At 41.2% G+C, this 22,401-nt stretch overlaps 3 protein-coding genes across 3 annotated transcripts; all 3 read right to left on the bottom strand.

Annotated features, from left to right (window-relative positions):
• Nucleotides 1–305: 305 nt before the first annotated feature.
• Nucleotides 306–5,976, bottom strand: LOC122832743 (extracellular calcium-sensing receptor-like). Its single transcript, XM_044119785.1, has 9 exons — nucleotides 5,761–5,976; nucleotides 5,264–5,558; nucleotides 5,068–5,154; nucleotides 3,910–4,179; nucleotides 2,994–3,200; nucleotides 2,639–2,914; nucleotides 1,570–1,797; nucleotides 1,367–1,490; nucleotides 306–1,283 (listed from the first exon to the last, which is right to left on the bottom strand). Exons 1-9 carry the CDS (start codon nucleotides 5,868–5,870, stop codon nucleotides 373–375), a joined length of 2,508 nt encoding a protein of 835 aa, XP_043975720.1. The 5' UTR covers nucleotides 5,871–5,976; the 3' UTR covers nucleotides 306–372.
• A 1,384-nt stretch (nucleotides 5,977–7,360) lies between these two features.
• On the bottom strand, nucleotides 7,361–13,627 carry LOC122832744 (extracellular calcium-sensing receptor-like). Its single transcript, XM_044119786.1, has 9 exons — nucleotides 13,415–13,627; nucleotides 12,875–13,169; nucleotides 12,679–12,765; nucleotides 11,825–12,094; nucleotides 11,235–11,441; nucleotides 10,879–11,154; nucleotides 8,972–9,199; nucleotides 8,769–8,892; nucleotides 7,361–8,685 (listed from the first exon to the last, which is right to left on the bottom strand). Exons 1-9 carry the CDS (start codon nucleotides 13,522–13,524, stop codon nucleotides 7,769–7,771), a joined length of 2,514 nt encoding a protein of 837 aa, XP_043975721.1. The 5' UTR covers nucleotides 13,525–13,627; the 3' UTR covers nucleotides 7,361–7,768.
• A 1,288-nt stretch (nucleotides 13,628–14,915) lies between these two features.
• Nucleotides 14,916–21,224, bottom strand: LOC122833091 (extracellular calcium-sensing receptor-like). The gene is made up of 9 exons (XM_044120393.1): nucleotides 20,992–21,224; nucleotides 20,546–20,840; nucleotides 20,345–20,431; nucleotides 19,430–19,699; nucleotides 18,512–18,718; nucleotides 17,799–18,059; nucleotides 17,353–17,580; nucleotides 16,331–16,454; nucleotides 14,916–16,039 (listed from the first exon to the last, which is right to left on the bottom strand). The coding sequence occupies exons 1-9, from the start codon at nucleotides 21,222–21,224 to the stop codon at nucleotides 15,117–15,119; spliced, it is 2,628 nt and encodes an 875-aa protein (XP_043976328.1). The 3' UTR covers nucleotides 14,916–15,116.
• Nucleotides 21,225–22,401: the final 1,177 nt, after the last annotated feature.

Below are 22,401 nucleotides of genomic sequence, written 5' to 3'. Positions count from 1 at the left end.
CCTCCACAATTAGTCATTGACTTCATGAATGAGTGGCAAGAAGGAAATCACTACTGAAAGACGGAGCTCAGTCTGCATCTGGTCACATGCAAACACGTTGAACAGTGTCCAGGTGAGATGAGATGACCATGTGAATATTTGCACTGCACATTGACCTGCACACACCGTCCCCCTGTGAAACACGGTGGTGGCAGCTTCATATACCTTTTAGTCAGCAGAGAAAGAGATGCTGAGCAGAATTAAGAGCTTCAGAATTTGTTGTCCACCTTCCTGCAGAAAGTGTTAAACAAAATCTAATTAAAGTTTTGTTGCGCCGTACCAAAATGGGATAGAACGTTGAAGGAGTACTTAAGACTTTTACAAGCTATTATTTTATTGTTCCATTCCTCTTCCCATGAGAGCTTTCTTCGTATTTCTTTCTGGTCTCAGCAGAATTATGTAACATTTGGGTCCAAACAGCGCCATCAAGAGGCCAAAACTGGAGGCCAGGATGGCGAACACCTCCACTGCATCTGCGTATTTGCCCGGTGAGCTGACATAAGCAGGAACAAAGGCCACCCACACAGCGCAGAAGATCAGCATGCTGAAAGTGATGAGTTTGGCCTCGTTGAAGTTGTCGGGCAGATTCCTGGCCATAAACGCCAACACAAAGCTGAGGATGGCCAGTAAGCCAATGTATCCCAGTAACACGGAAAAACCAATAGCGGAGCCAACAATACACTCATAAACTATCTTATCGTTGTGGTATTTGGTGTTTTTATGTGGAGAAGGAGAAGAAGAGACAAGCCAGGCAGTGCAGATTGCTGCCTGAAAGGAGGTGAGAACCAGAACAGTTCCTCTCTGCTGTGAAGCACCGAACCACTTGAGACTGGCTCCCCCTCCTGGCTTGGAGGCTTTGAACACAGCCAGAACCACCATGGTTTTAACCAGGATGCAGGACACACAGAGCACAAAGCTGATCCCAAATACAGCGTGTCTGAGTTGACATGTCCACAGTCTGGGTCGTCCGATGAACAGCAGCGAACACAGGAAGCACAGCTTGAGGGAAAGCAACAGGTTGAAACTAAGTTCTGAGTTGTTGGCTCGTACTATCGGTGTACTGCGGTGATAGATGAAGATCCCCAGAACGACAGCGCAGATGAATGTGCCCAGCAGTGAGGCTGCTGTCAAGCAGATCCCTAAAGGTTCCTGATAGGAGAGGAACTCTGTTTGCTTAAGAACGCAGTGATCTCGCTGTGGACTGGACCAGAAGTCCTCTGGACAGCTGAAGCACTCCAGGGAATCTGACAGAAAGACAGGCAGAAAGTCCAACCGTGTATTTGTAAGACTGCATTGTGAAAATCATGATAAAAACTAGTAAACTCACTAGTGTAATTACTGATCATTCCCTCAGAGCAAGGGATGCAGTCAAAACAGCACTCAGGTTCCCCCTTCTTTCTCACCACGCGGGTTCCTGGAGGACAGTTCTCGCTGCACACCGAACGCGGCGGCTACAGGAGAAACATAAATTCATGTTTCTCTCTAAAGTCACTTCACAAGTTACAAAAGGAAGAAAAAGAAAGGAGTCACCTTTTTTGATTGAAAGTTCCAGAAGATTTTGTCTTCATAAAGTGTGAGTTGTTCACCATTAAAAGGCGACACTTTTACGTCCCCGACATTTTGAACTTTCGTTTGTCCGTCGGGGAGCCGGAGCCAGTTCATGACGTCATATATCGGTAAGGCGTCGCCGTTCTCATCAAATGACACTTGGTCACCAAATGATGTGGTGAAATTCACCCTCTCTAGATAATACACAAGCTAACGAAAGACAAATGAGAAAAGGACAGGTGAAATTATCCAGTTCACTGCTAAAGTTGATATGTAATACTATGACCATACTGTAAAAGAGCATAAAATCATTCTTTAAACAATATTAGACATTTTTGATGTTGGTAGACAGACTCCTTTCATTGACTACCACCTAGCCCTCAATGGGCAGCTGCTTAATCATGGTAGATGCATTTGAATGCACCAATAAGCTTATAAAGTAAGGTGTCAGGGACTTTATACTTGTGACCTGCAGTCCTAGGTGAGTCTGAAACACCTCAACTGGTTCCTCTCGATGTAGAGAAACAAAGGTTCTACACTGAGCCCCCCCAGATGATTTAGCTTATCAACCTATCGCTAAGAGAGAGCCCAGATACCTTGTGGGGGGAGTTTGGTAGTACGAATTAGCAGATGTCTTGATGAAGACATGATGAAGCCCCACTAGGGACAAGGGTGTACAGAAAATGGATGGATGGATGGGATTTTATAGGTTGAGAAAGAATCGCGGCCCCAAGTGGTGGTGGGTCTTGTTGCTGGTCTGTCCACCCTCATCAGTGGCCACAAGCTCTAGGTAGGGACCTATAGAAAGAGTTTGTGGATACAAGTAGCTGCTCTCCCTTAGAGATAGAGTGAGAAACTTGGTCATCTGACTGGGGCACAGAGATGAGCCACTGCTCCTCCACATCAAGAGGAGCCAGATGAGGTGGGAGGAGACCCAGGATAGAACTGCAGAGAGGGAACTCAGGCCTTCTTTTCTTAGGCTACTGAGTAATCACATTATATTTATTTATTACTATATTTCATTGTCAAAAACATGTAACATGTACTGTACCTGCCATGGATGAAGTGTTTGCAAAGTTGCACAGCTTTCATCACTGAAAGGCCCTTTTCCTGGTTCACACCTCAGCAGCTCATCAAGGGCGTATGCCAGAGCGTACACGGCTTTGTAGACATTGTACTCGGGCCTGAGATCAGAAACATCTAAGAACTCAGTCTCCACGGCCTTCAAATCCTCGTCTCCAGAGCAAATCCTTCCCCCATTCTCAACCCAGCCTGATGGAGCCGGTGAAAATTTACATTGAAATGTGAATTCCCAAAACTGGTTTGCCTGGAAAACATAAAAGTGAAATTTTTTAAGAAGGATTTTTTAAATCATCATTACTACACTTAATGACTGAAAAGGTCACCATGCTATTTCCATAGGTGTTGTTGTGTTGTAGATCAGCACGTGTTTGGAGCAGGAAGTCCCTGAGGCCTGGTATCTCTCCTCGACGGATAGCGATGCCCAGTGTGCCCCCGAGGTACGGCATGAGGTCAGGGGTCTGGAGCACGGCAGCTGTGGACCAGGCCTCACTGGCCAGCCACTGGAGGCCTGTCAAGTTTTGCCTCACAACCTGTTGAGGGACAAAACATGATCTCAGCTAATTCACACAAACTAGATCAATTAAACTGAAACAAAGTCAAACTCTGAACAGTGGAGGGACTTTAAAAGCAATCACAGCAGGAATTATAAGACCATTATATATATATATTGCATCTATAAACTCTAATAAAAATCTTAATTTTGTGATTTCTTAAAATCACAATTTCACAGAGTCAAAACAATTCCCCTTTCATTATTCATTTTTATATTATTGCAGTGGAATCAAACTCTCTCTTACACGAATGTTCTCAAAATGCCTGGTTGTGGCAGAATGTATTGCTAAAACTACCTTTTAACAAACTGTAAAAATAATAACTTTCTTAGCAGTCAATAAATACTTAGATTATATTTTTATATTCTCAGATTACAGTAGTTTGATACAGGAAAAAGAAATACTGATTAGATTTGACTGGTAAGATAATCCGTGAGCACACAACTTTTATCCTGAAGTTGTATTTATGTGACTAGAGGCCCATAGTAATACTTCCAGATTTGTCCTCTGAGCTCTGAGTTTGACACTTTGTCTTCAGAGTCTTTAGAAAGAACAATATTTTTTCCATACTGACGTGATGAGTAATGGTGTTTTGTTTTGTTTTGTTTTTTTGTCTCATGTTGTTGCTCCCATGGTTGATTCTGACACTTTATACATTTAGGAAGGACAGATAAATGTTTGGACCAACCTCCTCCATGAGATTAATGATCATACCCTCATGCGCAAACACAACAACAACGCGGGCCGTGGATTTCCTCATCACATCCACGATCCTCTTGAATTCATCCACATCTTTTTCCCAGGGCAGAATCTCTACGTAGGCCAGACAGCCTCCTGCAGACACACCCAGGTCAGAGTTGAAGGAGCGGGCGGCGTCCAGCCCGTAATCATCATCACTTATCAGCAAACCCGCCCACGTCCAGCCAAAGTGCTTCAGTATCTGAAGCACAGCGCGCACCTGGAAACACACAGGGAAAACTGACTCAGCAGGTTTTATAATGAATCATGTTCAGGATGCAGTTAGCATCAAATTTCCTCTCATGCTTTATTTTATTTTTGTTTAGATCAGGAGGTTTTGATTGAAATTGACACAGATTTCTCCTGAAGATGCCAAGAAAAACGACTGCTTTTTAAAAACAGTCTCGACACATGCAATGTGGAAAATTATTTATGCCACTCTCGTTAATGAGTGGACACTGTGTGTTTTTTTGTCATTACAGCAATCAAATTTGTCATATATGTGCTCATAAGATTTTCTTTAAATGTGATCATTCATGTTCTGCAGAGAGGTTTATGTTTTTGAGGTTGGAAGGCCTCCGTTCTGTCCACCTCATCCTTACCTCCCTCCACAGATTCTCTGCTGGACTCTTCAAAACATTAACATCACTTCTACTCAGAAGAAAAACGCTGGTCAAACTAGAAGACTGCTTGTGTGCAAAATTTTGTCAAACGATTGTGAAAAAACTTTAACTATCCATTTATGTGAAAGCACCCAGTGAAGTTTTAAAAAAATTCTGAGCAAGATTGAGAATGTTGAGGATGTTGCTTTGAGCTCTGACATTCAGAATAAGAACATGTCTTTATATTGTTGGACCAAAGAAAAGAATAAGTAAAAAAAAAAAAAAAAAAGTTTAAGACAGTCTGTCAAACTGGACGTTTTTCTAAAAAAAACATACTACTTCCAGAGAAGCAAACAGAAAATCTCATGACACTGTTCATAAGAACGATAAAGACACAAACACACCTTTCCACAGTCAGATGCAATTTCTACTATTTTTAGTTAAAGGAAAGAAATTTATCACTTTTTCACAATATTTTCTTTCATTCTAAACTTTTTTTTTTTTACCTGGAAGGCATCACTCGGGATTGTCCTAAAGAATGATGGAAACCTCTGCCGATCACTTAGACAGGCACATGTGGCAAAATAACTCACCTGTTAAAAATACACATTGCACATTCTCATATCTTTTCAAAGCTGTTCCAGTTCGTCACACTTTACACACAAACAAATCTGTTATTAGACGGTAAAGCTGGACACTTACCATCGGCACTCTGTACAAACCCAAGACAGTGGAGATAGCAATAGTGCGTGTAGAGGAAGAATCTCCCACAAGCCCCACAACTGGAGGGGCTCCTTCACAGGTCTCATTCAACACAATATGCTCCTCTTGACCGCCGACTAATGCCAGTGCTGCACGAAATCCAACTCCGAGAGTGAGACAGCTGTCGTAGAGACTGTAGCCCAAAGTGATGTTGGGTAAAAGCTGATGGTCTCTGTTGATCTCATCAATGGCAAAGGCCATGGTCTGAGCCTTTCGAAATCCTAAAAAATCAAAACTAGCGCAAAGAAACCAAGGTTTGATGCTGAAAAATATAACAGTTAAGTTTTTAAATGTACAACTCAGCCAAAGGAGAAAAAAACAACGAAAAAGTTAGTTGAATAATATAGACAAAACATTTCTCAGATGGTTACACCTGATTCTCAAATGTCTTTCTGTTGCTCTGGTTTCCCAGTCTTTTGTGCTCCTGACACACTTACCTGTGGCATGTCAGCTGTTGTGGTTCGGCGGTAAACGACTGGTCAGGAAACACGGAGAAGAAGTGGACCTGAAACAGCCCACCGAGAATCAAATCCCCAGCCTTGTGCATGCCATTTAGATGAAACTGTCCCTGTAACAGACAGGAGGAGGGAAACAAAGAGGAGGGCGCGGAAGAAAAAGCACCAGAGTGCAGCAGCAGAAGAAAGAGTGAGCTTGAGCACATTAAGTTTTGCGTCATATCCATTTCGTTGAGCCTGGTTGTTGTGTTTCAGTGCTTCATCAACTGTTTTTATTGACTACGCTGCCCAGCAGGGCAGAGGATGGAGAGTGGGCGGGGCCTGATATGCATTTCAGGCTTACCTTGAACTTAACCATCATTAAGTTGGTTAAAAGTTCAGAAAAATGTTGAATTTAAATGACAAAGTTTGATCATAACCAGGCCAAAACAGCAAAATCACAACAAAGGCATGCTGTGATTTGAATGTGTATTATTAGTCAAACTTTACAGACATGTGAAACTTGCATAAATTTCAAATACTTCAGTGGAATTCAAAAGAGACAAATGAAAATGTTGTGCTAATAATCCTCCAGTACAGTAAAAAAAAGCCTCTGAAGATCCAAAGACCAACAGCCAGTCAGCCATTTTGGGTCAGAGTAAATTTAAGGGTTTTTGACATTTTAAATGTCAAATTTTGACAAACACCTCACAAGCAGAGGCGGCCGTAGCCTGTTTGCTTCCCTGGGTGAACCACATTTCAGGCCACCACTCCACAAATCTGTATCCGATAAAAGTAATGCTTCAATTCTTGACTGTATGTCCCATCAGTTTGTAGTTTTTGTCTTTATCATGTAAAGCACCTTGAACTGCCTTGTTGCTGAAATGTGCTACACAAACAAACTTGTATAACTGGAGAACTGGTGGGTTCATCCATCCAGTCAGTCAGTCAGTCAATCAGTCAGTCAGTCAATCAATTCGGGGCAGAACTTGTTTGATGTATATATATTTTTTATTTTCACAATTTACCAGGATCTGACGACAACAACCACAATTCAATTAGATTTAAAGGAAGTTCGAGTTGGGAGATCATGTTTATCTTTCAATTATCTATTCAAATTCACAACATCACGCTGTAGTTTCATATATGTTAATTGATATTAAAAGGGTCAGAGTTTTATTTACATAAGCAATTAAATTGATTTAAAATAGGGCTGCACAGTGGCGCAGCTGATAGCACTGTTGCCTTACAGCAAGAAAGTCCTGGGTTCGATTCCCGGTCCGGGGTCTTTCTGCATGGAGTTTGCATGTTCTCCCTGTGCATGGTGGGTTCTCTCCGGGTTCTCCGGCTTCCTCCCACAGTCCAAAAACATGACTGTCAGGTTAATTGGTCTCTCTAAATTCTCCCTAGGTGTGAGTGAGTGTGCGCATGGTTGTGTGTCCTGTATGTCTTTGTGTTGCCCTGCGACAGACTGGTCACCTGTCCAGGGTGACCCGCCTCTCACCCGGAACGTTACCTGGGGATAGACACCAGCAACCCTCCTGACCCCATTAGGGACGAAGGGTGAACAGAAAATGGATGGATGGATTAAAATAAACTGCATTTCCATAACAATGCAGCCATAAACAAATAAAAAACTATAAATAAGTAGTTACACAAGAGAGAACCGAAAGCGATACATACTACTGGCTCAGAGTTTATGTGCTTAGTTGTGTTTGTTGCTAGAATGAGTTACTGCTGCACTTAATGCTTTACTTTTTCTATCAATGATGTAGAAATGTTATACCAAGATTGAATTATTCAGTTTCAGCAATCATATCAGTCTATCATTAACTTTACAGAATCTACAATGTATTTTGTAAGATATTCATATTTGCCTAGTTTAGACAGTCGAACAAATTTGGATTTATGCCTGTACACTGGAAGTAAACATTTTGATTCAGATCTGACTCCAAATCTGAAATTTTTGTGTAGTTTCTATGCACTTCAATCACCCAGCACTTGTTTACTTTTAAGTGGTTCCTATTGTGCTTCGCCCCATGAGAGCTTTCTTCGTATTTCTTTCTGGTCTCAGCAGAATTATGTAACATTTGGGTCCAAACAGCGCCATCAAGAGGCCAAAACTGGAGGCCAGGATGGCAAACACCTCCACTGCATCTGCATATTTGCCCGGTGAGCTGACATAAGCAGGAACAAAGGCCACCCACACAGCGCAGAAGATCAGCATGCTGAAAGTGATGAGTTTGGCCTCGTTGAAGTTGTCGGGCAGATTCCTGGCCATAAACGCCAACACAAAGCTGAGGATGGCCAGTAAGCCAATGTATCCCAGTAACACGGAAAAACCAATAGCGGAGCCAACAATACACTCATAAACTATCTTATCGTTGTGGTATTTGGTGTTTTTATGTGGAGAAGGAGAAGAAGAGACAAGCCAGGCAGTGCAGATTGCTGCCTGAACAGAGGTGAGAACCAGAACAGTTCCTCTCTGCTGTGAAGCACCGAACCACTTGAGACTGGCTCCCCCTCCTGGCTTGGAGGCTTTGAACACAGCCAGAACCACCATGGTTTTAACCAGGATGCAGGACACACAGAGCACAAAGCTGATCCCAAATACAGCGTGTCTCAGTTGACATGTCCACAGTCTGGGTCGTCCGATGAACAGCAGCGAACACAGGAAGCACAGCTTGAGGGAAAACAACAGGTTGAAACTAAGTTCTGAGTTGTTGGCTCGTACTATCGGTGTACTGCGGTGATAGATGAAGATCCCCAGAACGACAGCGCAGATGAATGTGCCCAGCAGTGAGGCTGCTGTCAAGCAGATCCCTAAAGGTTCCTGATAGGAGAGGAACTCTGTTTGCTTAAGAACGCAGTGATCTCGCTGTGGACTGGACCAGAAGTCCTCTGGACAGCTGAAGCACTCCAGGGAATCTGACAGAAAGACAGGCAGAAAGTCCAACCGTGTATTTGTAAGACTGCATTGTGAAAATCATGATAAAAACTAGTAAACTCACTAGTGTAATTACTGATCATTCCCTCAGAGCAAGGGATGCAGTCAAAACAGCACTCAGGTTCCCCCTTCTTTCTCACCACGCGGGTTCCTGGAGGACAGTTCTCGCTGCACACCGAACGCGGCGGCTACAGGAGAAACATAAATTCATGATTCTCTCTAAAGTCACTTCACAAGTTACAAAAGGAAAAAAAAGAAAGGAGTCACCTTTTTTGATTGAAAGTTCCAGAAGATTTTGTCTTCATAAAGTGTGAGTTGTTCACCATTAAAAGGCGACACTTTTACGTCCCCGACATTTTGAACTTTCGTTTGTCCGTCGGGGAGCCGGAGCCAGTTCATGACGTCATATATCGGTAAGGCGTCGCCGTTCTCATCAAATGACACTTGGTCACCAAATGATGTGGTGAAATTCACCCTCTCTAGATAATACACAAGCTAACGGAAGACAAATGAGAAAATGGTACAGCAGAGTTTGTTGTTATGTTACATGACATCATATTGCTCTTTTACCTACACTGTAAAACGTGATTGTCGTAAGAAGTATCTGCTAATTTTTAATTGAAGAGAAACAAATGTTAAAAATATTTTCACAAAATTTTAAAATCGTTTTTGTCTTTACTTCTGCTTCGCATTGCTTTATCACATCAAATTGGAAAGAAATTCAAACAATTTTAGGGCTGTAACACCACACAGTGGCGCAAAAGGTGGCTATGCAGCGTTTGCAACGCATAGGGGCGCTGCACTAGAGGGGGCGCAAACACAATGTAGGAATTTTTTTTCAAGTCAGCATTTTATGTATTTAACAGCTGTTTGTGTATGAAATGATCAATAACAGAAGAACAGCACTGATTAGGCGCCCCTCCCTTCCTGCCAGCCGCTCTTCCCTCCCATACAGGTAGCTTGGGCAGCGTCCCTTAGAGAACACGCTGAGGCGCGTTTTTTTTTTTTCTTTTAAATTTGTAGTAATGCCTCGACAACATGGAGCTAAAAATGAGGCGCAGAAAAATCTCCGGGGCACAAAACAGAAAACGGAAGAGGGGGAAGGATAAATATGTTGGAGAGACGAAGAAAAGCTTCTCAAAGTGGTTGAAAGACAGAAGGTAAGTAATGTCAGTGTATCAACAAGAGAGTTGTAAATATTCAGGTTAGCTTAAGATAGCCTAAAATAACAGGTGGTTGTTACCAATACGGGACGCGATTTATTCCGTATTGCTATAAATGTCTGATAGACACACCGATCACACACCTCTCAACAATAAGTGTAATAATAATGACCAAAACAAAACACGGGAAATATTAGGGTCATAAATTGCCGTTGCGGGACCTAAACAGGACCCCACGAACTGACGCTGTTGTCATGGTTACCTAGAGACGGACACTACGCAGCCGCAGTGAGCTGCTATCAACCAGTGTCTTTTTAAAATGTCCACCCGATACTACACCGTCCTTAGAAATAAAACCTCTGACAAAAATACAGATGGTAGTGGGAAGACACGGGCTAAACAATCACAGTGAAGTTTAATAGGGGCATTAAAATAAAACGTTTCGGTGACATTCAGTGACACCCAGTGGGTTTGATTATATCAGACAGAATGGATCAGGAGATGAAACGCAGACCCGTCAGAACCTAAAGAACTCAGTCGTTTCCTGAGACCAAAAAATAATATAGATGGCCATTTAAAAGAACAAATTATACAAATAGATTAATAGTAAATAAATATTGTAAAGAGAACATTAAAAACGTTTGTTAGGATTGCGTAGAAATTTTTAAAAATCTTTTATAAATAGTGTTTTGTGGTCAATATTATTTCACCATTTTATTAATGTGGGTTGCCAGTTTGGATAAGGCTTCCTATCAAGCTATAAGAATGATAGAAAACATGCTAACAAAAAGCCTCAGACCTGCAGCTCATAGGAGGTTCTAGACAGGCTCACTTCTACAGGTTTATGTCCTGGGAGGGGGTTGGAGGTGTGGATGAGATGTTCGCATCCACCTCAAAAATATGTATTTGCACCCCTGACACCACAAAATGGTCATAAATAAATACAAGAAAATCAAGGGTTATGACTACATTTAAAGACTATTTATATTTCATTGTCAACATGTACTGTACCTGCCATGGATGAAGTGTTTGCAAAGTTGCACAGCTTTCCTCACTGAAAGGCCCTTTTCCTGGTTCACACCTCAGCAGCTCATCAAGGGCGTATGCCAGAGCGTACACGGCTTTGTAGACGTTGTACTCAGACCTGAGATCAGAAACATCTAAGAACTCAGTCTCCACGGCCTTCAAATCCTCGTCTCCAGAGCAAATCCTTCCCCCATTCTCAACCCAGCCTGATGGAGCCGGTGCAAATTTACATTGAAATGTGAATTCCCAAAACTGGTTTGCCTGGAAAACATAAAAGTGACATTTTTTAAGAAGGATTTTTTCAAATCATCATGGCTACACTTAATGACAGAAAAGGTCACCATGCTGTTTCCAAAGGTGTTGTTGTGTTGTAGATCAGCACGTGTTTGGAGCAGGAAGTCCTTGAGGCCTGGTATCTCTCCTCGACGGATAGCGATGCCCAGTGTGCCCCCGAGGTACGGCATGAGGTCAGGGGTCTGGAGCACAGCAGCTGTGGACCAGGCCTCACTGGCCAGCCACTGGAGGCCTGTCAAGTTCTGCCTCACAACCTGTTGAGGGACAAAACATGATCTCAGCTAATTCACACAAACTAGATCAATTAAACTGAAACAAAGTCAAACTCTGAACAGTGGAGGGATTTTAAAATCAATCACAGCAGGAATTATAAGGTCTGTTAAAGACTAAATAAAAAGTGAACTGATTTCAAAATATTTTTCTTCATCTAGGAAATAACTCCCGAGTGAAACAATATCTTAAACTGAGACAAGCTTGATAACACTGAATATCATCTTGCAAATCTCACTCTGGCAAAAATGTGCTTTGTCTTCTATCAATTGCTTGAATGTTTTCTGTTTTGTTTTGCTAAATTGGTGGCTTTAAAAATGTATTCATTGTTCATCGTAAAGAGAAGCAAACCATTTTTAAGACCAACCTCCTCCATGAGATTAATGATCATACCCTCATGCGCAAACACAACAACAACGCGGGCCGTGGATTTCCTCATCACATCCACGATCCTCTTGAATTCATCCACATCTTTTTCCCAGGGCAGAATCTCTACGTAGGCCAGACAGCCTCCTGCAGACACACCCAGGTCAGAGTTGAAGGAGCGGGCGGCGTCCAGCCCGTAATCATCATCACTTATCAGCAAACCCGCCCACGTCCAGCCAAAGTGTTTGAGTATCTGAAGCACGGCGCGCACCTGGAAACACACAGGGAAAACTGACTCAACAGGTTTTAAAAGTAATCGTTCAGTAGTATGCAGTTAGCATCAAAATTACTCATTCCCTTGTTTTTTTATCACATTTATATAAAAAGTTTGATTCCGATGGGAAATAACACAGATTTACACCAAGGATATCACAAAAAAAAAACATATATATATATATATATATTGTTTAAATGGCAAGATTTCAATTTATACCCTTCTTGTTGAGTTGAAAAATCAAAATTTTCTTATGAGTGCTGATAAGTTTATTTTTCCATCTATTTCATTCATGTCCTGCAGAGAGCATAATCTTTTTGAGGTTGTAAGGCCTCCTTACCATCAACCTCATCTTTACCTCCCAAAACAATAAACATCATTTCTACTCAGAAGAAAAACATTGGTCAAATTAAAAGATTGCTTTAAATTTAAATCTGCCAACAGTGTGACTCATTTTGAATTCAATTTTACTTGCATTCTGTGCTGTTTTGGTTGTAATAAACAATTTGATTGGTCAAACAAAGCAAATGTTAATTTTTTTCATATTTTCTTTCATTCCAAAGTTGTTGTTTTTTTTTTACCTGGAAGGCATCACTCGGGATTGTCCTAAAGAATGATGGAAACCTCTGCCGATCACTTAGACAGGCACATGTGGCAAAATAACTCACCTGTTAAAAATACACATTGCACATTCTCATATCTTTTCAAAGCTGTTCCAGGTCGTCACACTTTACACACAAACAAATCTGTTATTAGACGGTAAAGCTGGACACTCACCATCGGCACTCTGTACAAACCCAAGACAGTGGAGATAGCAATAGTGCGTGTAGAGGAAGAATCTCCCACAAGCCCCACAACTGGAGGGGCTCCTTCACAGGTCTCATTCAACACAATATGCTCCTCTTGACCGCCGACTAATGCCAGTGCTGCACGAAATCCAACTCCGAGAGTGAGACAGTTGTCGTACAAACTGTAGCCCAAAGTGACGTCGGGTAAAAGCTGAGAGTTTTTGTTGATCTCATCAATGGCAAAGGCCATGGTCTGAGCCTGTCTAAACCCTAACAGATCAAAACTAACAGAAAGAGAACAAATGTTAGACACAGAGCGGTAAGTTAGTAAATGAATGAGGAAGATTCATCTTTCAAGTCATGTTCAGGTAATTAGTCTTTTCTTAGAAGAAGAAAACAACAACATAAGAGTTAAATCATATAAATATGCCAAATATTTCTCACACGATTGCACCAGATTCTCATGCCCAGCACAATCTTTCAGCATCTTTCCTGGTTTCCCAGTCTTTTGTGCTCCTGACACACTTACCTGTGGCATGTCAGCTGTTGTGGTTCGGCGGTAAACGACTGGTCAGGAAACACGGAGAAGAAGTGGACCTGAAACAGCCCACCGAGAATCAAATCCCCAGCCTTGTGCATGCCATTTAGATGAAACTGTCCCTGTAACAGACAGGAGGAGGGAAACAAAGAGGAGGGCGCGGAAGAAAAAGCACCAGAGTGCAGCAGCAGAAGAAAGAATAGACCTGGGCGCTTTAGTTTTGGCATGGCAGTCATTAGATTGAGCCTGGTTGTGATGTTTCGCTGCTTTCTCAGCTGTTTTTATTGACTACGCTGCCCAGCAGGGCAGAGGATGGAGAGTGGGCGGGGCCTGTTATGCTGCTATGCTTTCCTGGCCCTTTAATTGCTAAATACTGACTAACTTGATCACGATCATTTGAGCATCAGTAGAGCAATGAGTGATGTCTTTGCTTCTTTTTATGATGCATCTACTTTGAATGTTTTTTTGTTTTTTTGGGGTTTTTTTTAATAATACAGACATAAAATAAACTATTTACAAAGTTGCAGACAATTTAAAACCCATTCATGGACTTATTTTTGGTATGAATAGGGAGAAAAAAGAGATCTTCCATGTTGTCTTTGTCGCCCAATCTCTATAATTCTACAACTCAAAACCATATTGAAAAAATGTTGAATAATTATTTTTGATAATTAGTTAAAAGATTTAAAAAAATTCAAACAGATTAAGTAATTTTTAGGTGTCAGCTGCAGAACTACGCGGCACAGATAGTAAAAGCCAGAATGAGGATTGTAAAAAGGCTCATGGGTTCATCACTGACAGGAAGTGGCTGTATGAAAAATATAATAAGGAGCCCAAGACATTTTGTTTTTAAAAATAAGCATCAAAACATATTTTATATACGGCCTGTAGTGGTTGTCCCAAAGGGTTGAACCAGTAAATTCTATGTTGTGATGATACGCAAGAAAAGCTAAAAAGACGTAAAGTCTTATTTTGTTAAAAGCATGAATCTGTGAAAAATAATTCTCAGCTGCGTGAAAATAAAAGCTGACCTGACTGCAACAATTACTGGTAGGGAGATACTGTGACACCTATCATCGCTAATTACTAATAATAACTACTGAGAGAGAATATTTTGCCAATGGTTAAGAAAAGTAATAATCACCTCAAAATGATTAGACTTTTGATTAACGAGGTAGCAGAAACATTTTCTTTCTCCAGTTCTTCCACATTAAGACATGAATAATGCCAGAAATTAAAGAACAGCAACCCCATATTTAGCTGATTTATCTTTAGACTTATCTTTATGTTAGACCATCTACAATATTTGTTTAACAATGGCTTCTCTTTCCTTGGTTTGTCCCTGTAAGATCTTCTGACCCTGAGTCACTTTTTTTCTGATAAAGCAGAAATAATAAAGCAATTTAAACATTAAATCAGATGGGTTTTCTTGTAGCTAAATGCCACCAGTGGTTGAAATCACTGTAGAAATAAACTGAGTTGATCCAAGTTACACATTTGAACAAAGAAGCTCAAAAGCTTTTAATCCACTCACATTACATAAATTACACAATTGTTTTGCTTGTGGAATATTCAGAAAGTAAGTTATCTGAAAAGCTTTGTATTAAAGTCAAGTTTATTTAATATTATAGCATTTTCACGTTGCAGTTATGAATTAAACTTCTTCTAAGCAGTTCACTTCCCGCAACATATTTTACTTTTCGAAAGTTCCTATTGTGCTTCGCCCCATGAGAGCTTTCTTCGTATTTCTTTCTGGTCTCAGCAGAATTATGTAACATTTGGGTCCAAACAGCGCCATCAAGAGGCCAAAACTGGAGGCCAGGATGGCAAACACCTCCACTGCATCTGCATATTTGCCCGGTGAGCTGACATAAGCAGGAACAAAGGCCACCCACACAGCGCAGAAGATCAGCATGCTGAAAGTGATGAGTTTGGCCTCGTTGAAGTTGTCGGGCAGATTCCTGGCCAGAAATGCAATCAGAAAGCTGAGGATGGCCAGTAAGCCAATGTATCCAAGTAACACTGAAAACCCAACAGTTGAGCCAACGACACACTCATAAACTATCTTGTCACTGTGGTACTGAGTGTTTTTATGTGGAGTGGGTGAGTTGGTGACAAGCCAGGCAGTGCAGATTGCTGCCTGAAAGGAGGCGAGAACCAGAACAGTTCCTCTCTGCTGTGAAGCACCGAACCACTTGAGACTGGCTCCCCCTCCTGGCTTGGAGGCTTTGAACACAGCCAGAACCACCATGGTTTTAACCAGGATGCAGGACACACAGAGCACAAAGCTGATCCCAAATACAGCGTGTCTCAGTTGACATGTCCACAGTCTGGGTTGTCCGATGAACAGCAGCGAACACAGGAAGCACAGCTGAAGTGACAACAGTAGTTGGAAACTGAGTTCTGAGTTGTTGGCTCGTACTATCGGTGTACTGCGGTGATAGATGAAGATCCCCAGAACAACAGCGCAGATGAATGTGCCCAGCAGTGAGGCTGCTGTCAAGCAGATCCCTAAAGGTTCCTGATAGGAGAGGAACTCTGTTTGCTTAAGAACGCAGTGATCTCGCTGTGGACTGGACCAGAAGTCCTCTGGACAGCTGAAGCACTCCAGGGAATCTGACAGAAAGGATAATTATGTGTCATAGGTGCAGCCAGATGAAGAAGAAAAAAGAGGCCTCCTCATTAAATATTCAGTTCTTAATCAACAACTGTTTGCATGGTAATGTCTAATGGATTTTTTTTGTGGGTATTTTGAAACTTCCCAAATAGATCAATTTAAATTGATAGAAATCATCCACATGTCCAAATGTTGCTATTGTGGAGTGTGCTCATTTAATTTCACACCTGTATTTACTGTAATTTGTTTTGAAACAATGCTATCAAAGTAGATCAAATATAGATACTCACTGGTTTTGTTATTGACCTTCCCCTCAGAGCAAGGGATGCAGTCAAAACAACACTCAGGTTCCCCCTTCTTTCTCACCATGCGGGTTCCTGGAGGACAGTTCTCGCTGCACACCGACCGCGGTGGCTAAAAATGACAAAAAAAATAAAAATAATTAAATTTAAAAAAATAAAAATCCGTACCGATTACGTGCGGTCAGGGGAGGCAGTATGAACTGATTTTCCATAATTTAGCTTATGTATATAACGTAAGGTGTTTCTTGTCACCAACTGTGTTTCGTGTGCTGAGTAGCGATCATAAACGGCAGACAACAGATTCGAGGTGAGGCAGGCAGTTTTCTTGCCTGATGGCAGGGGGCGCTCATGATCCCCGACATTGTGACTGCAGAGTAAGAGACAGTAACAGCGAGCTAGCCTTGGAGCTAGCCATACAGCAGAGTCAAGTGTAGCGATATATTTATAGTTTTCTCCTCTTACCACAGCAATCGCTTATTAATAATCACAAAATAAACATTAAGCCTAAAATCATACTACTGCAACAGACTGAATGTTCGGCTTTGTGTGTGAAAAATATTTTACTGTTTTGGTTTTTCTTAATTTCGTTGTCAATTGCTATGGCAACCAGTATGCACGTAGTTGCGCAGATGCAGAGAGCGAGACAGAAGCGGTTTTAAGTTGTACTTTAACGGTTTTTCTCTTTGCTGTGGATCACAGCACGAAATTAATAACATCTAAATGTCCAAGTTTGACTGAGTAAACGGAATTATTCTACGGCGGCAGCGCGGCTATAGCTACGTGACATGTTAAATAATAATCTTTATGCCCTCCAGCGTTGTCCGCATGCGCAAAAATTCCTTATGTAAACAATAACATGCAGGGGGTCTATATTTGTACATATGATTATGATTAAGTCAGTGCCTCACCAGCTACGAACCTCACCGCACCGCACGTCACTGATCCTTACATAACACATTTTAACCTACACCCACGGAAACTGTAAATGTGGGGGGGAAGAAAGGAGTCACCTTTTTCGATTCAAAGTTCCAGAAGATTTTGTCTCCATCAAGTGTGAGTTGTTCACCACCGAAAGCTGACATTTTAACCTCGCCGACATTTTGGACGTTTGCTCGTCCGTCGGGGAGCCAGAGCCAGTTCATGACGTCATATATTGGTAGGACGTCGCCGTTCTCATCAAATGACACTTGGTCACCAAATGATGTGGTGAAATTGACCCTTTCAAGGTAGTACATAAGCTAATAAATAGCAAGTCAGAGACAAGATTTATTTTTATTTTTAATATGTTTGCAACACAAATGTGTTCAATAAATCTCAAATTCCTCTAACAGTCAGAGAGTTTAAAAAAATTGGAGTATCTGGGCTTTTATTTTACAAACTTAGCTGCCAATCAGTTTAATTTTTCTCTGCAATGAGAACCTGTGAAGTAGTCATGGAACAGTCGACCATCTTTTACCTGCCACGGTTCCAGTGTTTCCAGAGTGGCGCAGCTTCCACTTCCTGGTTCGCATCGCAGCAAATCGTGGAGGGCGTGTGCCAGAGCGTACACGGCTTTGTACACGTTGTATTCAGGCCGGAGGTTAAAAATGTCTAAGAACTCAGTCTCTACCGTCCTTAAATCTTCTTCCCCAGAGCAAATTTTTCCTCCGTTTTCAACCCAGCCTGCAGGCGGCGGTGCAAATCTGCACTGAAACGTGAACTCCCAGAACTGGTTTACCTGAAATACATCAAAACTTTACGATATGAATAGGGCTGCACAATAAATCAATAACAATATATACTGTGATAGACACATCATCGAGATCAATAGGTTATACATCCGATAGAATTTTCAGAACTCTGAGCTAGAACAGCAAAGCATTCTGGGGGATGTAGGCCCAGGAAAGGTTGGTGGATTCAAGTAACTCCCTCACTGTTTGGTGAGGGAGTTTTGGCTTGTTACCTGCCAACAACCTGTTGAGTAACAGGTTGTTGGCAGGAGCAGCTTAAGGTTTCAAAACCTTGACATAGAGTGAAAACTGTGGACAAAACAAAAAATGTAGCGTCACATTACGATATTGACTAAACATCAATATTGACTGATATGAAACACCTATATCGTGATACACTTTTCAGCCACGTCGTCCAGCCCTACTTGTGTAAGCATTTGATAACACGGTTAAATCTCACCATGCTATTTCCAGAGCTGCTGTTGTGTTTTATATTAGGATTGATTTCTAACAGGAAGTCCTTGAGGCCTGGTATCTCTCCTCGACGGATAGCGATGCCCAGTGTGCCCCCGAGGTACGGCATGAGGTCAGGGGTCTGGAGCACGGCAGCTGTGGACCAGGCCTCACTGGCCAGCCACTGGAGGCCTGTCAAGTTCTGCCTCACAACCTGTTTAGGGACAAAATGCAATGTCAAATTCTAACTCTACATATTGTATAGAAATTAAAATAATGTGTATAATTTTCAATGGATAATTTAATAGCACAACCAGATAAGTTTAGCATGTTTTTGCCGTGTTTACTTGTGCGTTTTAAGTGAAATGTCATATTCGTTCTGATAGTGAGAGCAGGAAAACAACGTCTCCTCTCTGTTTAGTCTAACTTCTTCACATGACGTCCTTCATCTTGGAACAAAATTGTAACCTTTGGCTGTTGCTCAGGAGCATTAGTAAGCAGAGTGAAAGATCAAGATTTGACCAAATGAAGGAGAACTCTACAACACATCAAAACATGTGTTTAATAAACTGTGTTTAAGCAGTTCATTTTTATCCACTGTTAAAAAAAATGTATAAAAAAAAGCTGATAAAAACATAAATTGCAACATAACGTGATAATGATGACAGATGAGCCTGTAACATGATAGCCAAAAATGTACTGTCTTGTGCTTGAGGCCATATGTTTGGATGTCACTATTAATGCAAACAGTATATATTTTTAGGTTTGAAGATATTCTTTCAGGGATTTAGATTTAGATTACAGTGACGCAATGTCTCCATTTTAGAACAGAATTAGCTTTCTCGCTTCTTTAACCTTTGACCCTCTCTGAGTCCACCCCGAGTGGAGGCCAACGTGAGAAAAGACAAACGGTCAAGCCCGTTACCTCCTCCATGAGATTGATCACATGGCTCTCATGTGCAAACACAACGACCACCCGAGCTGTGGACGCCTTCATCACGTCCACGATCCTCCTCAGCTCCGGCGGCTCGTTGCCCCACGGCAACACCTCCATGTAGGCCAGGCAGCCTTCGCCAGACAGACTCAGATCAGACTGAAATGATTTGGCAGCGTGGAACCCGTAGTCGTCGGCACTGATCAGCAATCCCACCCAGGTCCAGCCGAAGTGCTTTAGGATCTGAATCATAGCGTTCACCTGAGCAGGCATGGAGTGAGGGAATAAAAGGGAACATTTTGGAGAAAATCTCATGAGAATGTTGAAATTCGGATGAAATTACAGGACTCGTCTGATTGCCACTAGGAGATTTCTACATAATGTTTTAGAATTGCCTAATTATGGCTAACATCTGGTCCCATGTCAGATTTCTTACATTTCTACTCCTGTTTTTTTAATTTTTTTTTAACTTCCTTAATGATACTTTTGACATCCCTCTTAAACAAATGTGACTTAAAATGTTGCTGGAATCACTTCTGCTAAGAAAACAATTACATACCACAGGTTTGCACTTGATACAAAGCCTGCAAAGAATTGCTAACCTTTAAGATACAGCGGAATAAAGTCTGTTCTAACATAACTCTGTGGATGAGTCAATAGCTAATCAGATCATTGTACGCCACAATTGCTACTTGATGTTATGTTTCTTTTTCCTTTCTTGAGGATTTCAGTGTAGCAGTACAAAGAGAAGCTTAATATGCCTGTAACCTTGTTAAAAACCAATAAAACATCGATTACAAAATAAAGAATGTTTCACAGGAATCAGTCTGTTTTTCTCTGCTCTAAAAGAGGGATAATTTTTTTATTATTATTTTTTTCTGCAATATTTGCTGCATGGATTTTTACCTGGAAAGCATCGCTTGGTATCGTTCTGAAGAAGGACGGAAAATTCTGACGGTCACTTAGACAGGAACATGTGGCAAAATAACTCACCTGTTAAAAACACATTTTACACATATGTTTTTGTTTTTTGTTTAAAAAAAAAAAAAAGCAACTACTCTTTTTTGGATCGGTTGGACCGATTAGTCGGTAAAACTGAGCACTCACCATTGGCACTCGGTACAAACCTAACACGGTGGAGATAGCAATACAGCGGGTGGAGGATGAATCCCCCACAATTGCCAACACCGGAGGGCTTCCTGAACAGTTACCCTCCATCACAATCTCCTCCTCTTGTCCGCTTATTAATGCCAGCGCTGCACGAAATCCAATTCCCAGTTTAACACAGTTGTCGTACAGACTGTACCCCAAAGTGACGTTGGGCAAGAGCTCGGCGTTCCTGTTGATCTCATCAACTGCAAAAGCCATGGTTTGGGCTTGTCTAAATCCTAGAACATCAAAACTAAAAACAGCAACACAACGGTTTAAAGAACGGAAACACAACAACCGAGGTTTAAAGCTAAAGATTTAAATACTACAGAAAATGCATGTAGGGCGTTGACTGATCAGAAAAGTGAGTTCTTAATTCATCTCAATTTCTTTTGCACACTTACCCATGGCAGGTAGGATGCTGGGGCTCAGATGTGAAAGACAAGTCAGGAAAGACTGAAAAAAAATGTATTTCAAACAATCCCCCCAGAATCACATCTCCAGTCTTGTGCATGCCGCTTAGATGAAACTGTCCTTGTGACCGACAGGAGGGCGGCCGAGTAGGGGGGCTGGAGCAGTCAGAGCAGAATAAGTGCAACAGTAGCAGGACCAAGATTTTGACTTTACAGGAATACATTACTATCATGTGGCCACCCCTCTCTTTAAACTCAGTTAATTGTTTTGTTTTTCATTTTGTCTCTCCACCCCTTTTATTGACTTTCAGTGTTTATTCGCACTGCATGCCACCAATAGGAGTAGAGGGCAGGGTTTCAAATGTAATTCAGTTTTGACTGATTTTGGATACAAGAAACATTATTATGTAGTGATTATAGAACTAAAACAACTGTTGAAACATTTAAAGGGGCAGGCAGAATTACGTAAAATCGACTTTTTTGTGCTTGTCGTTCTCTCATTATAAACACACCTGGAGTGTTGCTTTAAATTTTTTTTATGTTTGAGAAATCCTTTCCTGAGTGGACCAAGCGTAGCCTTTGAGACGCAGCTCCTCCGCAGAGCTGCGGTCTCCAAAGGTCCCAGCTTATTACAGAGCTCCTTATCCCTGCGACTCCCCCACTCAGCTCCTTCAGACTAGCCAGCAGCAATTAGCAAACATTTGGTGGAACTGTGCATCTGCTAAGCTCATTATATGCGTTACTTCTCACTGCAACTCTGGTAATAAAAAGGAAAAATAAAACTTTGTTAAAGGGTTAATAGCAGAGCAATGTTGTGAAGAGTAGTATTTTCTTAAAGAGACAGAGGCCCAATTTCAAGGCGCTAAATCAGCTGGCACAGAGATTGTTCCACTTTCTGTATATATATTTTTTAATATTAATAGCTTGTCACATTTGAATGTGTCTTTTTTTTAATTATTTTGGAAGTAATCTAAAAATTAAGAAAGTGTTACTACCAAAGCACACATTTATATAAAGGCATTGGATAAATTCTTTTTTTTTTAAATTTTTTTTTGCTTAAAAATTAATTCTTATTTCAGACAAAATAGGTTCATATCATTAAATTAAAGAGCATACATGTAAACATCTTCACTCAGAAATAAAATAAATTATAGACACTTTAGTTACAATATTTATAGAAGCTTGATGTATACCATGTGTCACCATGCTCTTACCATTGAATTTATTCACTCATTCAAGCAGCACATTCATTTATGCATGTTATAATTCCCCAAGTATGGCATAGCAAGTATATAAAAAAATGTTATTGAACTGCAGAACCTAGGAGGTGTTTATCAAAGAGCCCCACCCCAAAACACGTTTTGATAGTTTAATAGTAGTAGTTTTTTAATAGTATTTTGT

Source organism: Gambusia affinis, linkage group LG06 (genome assembly GCF_019740435.1).
Source record: "Gambusia affinis linkage group LG06, SWU_Gaff_1.0, whole genome shotgun sequence".
Lineage (NCBI taxonomy): Eukaryota > Metazoa > Chordata > Actinopteri > Cyprinodontiformes > Poeciliidae > Gambusia > Gambusia affinis.
Note: the sequence above shows the minus strand (reverse complement) of the source record. Positions and strands in the feature narration are given on the sequence as shown.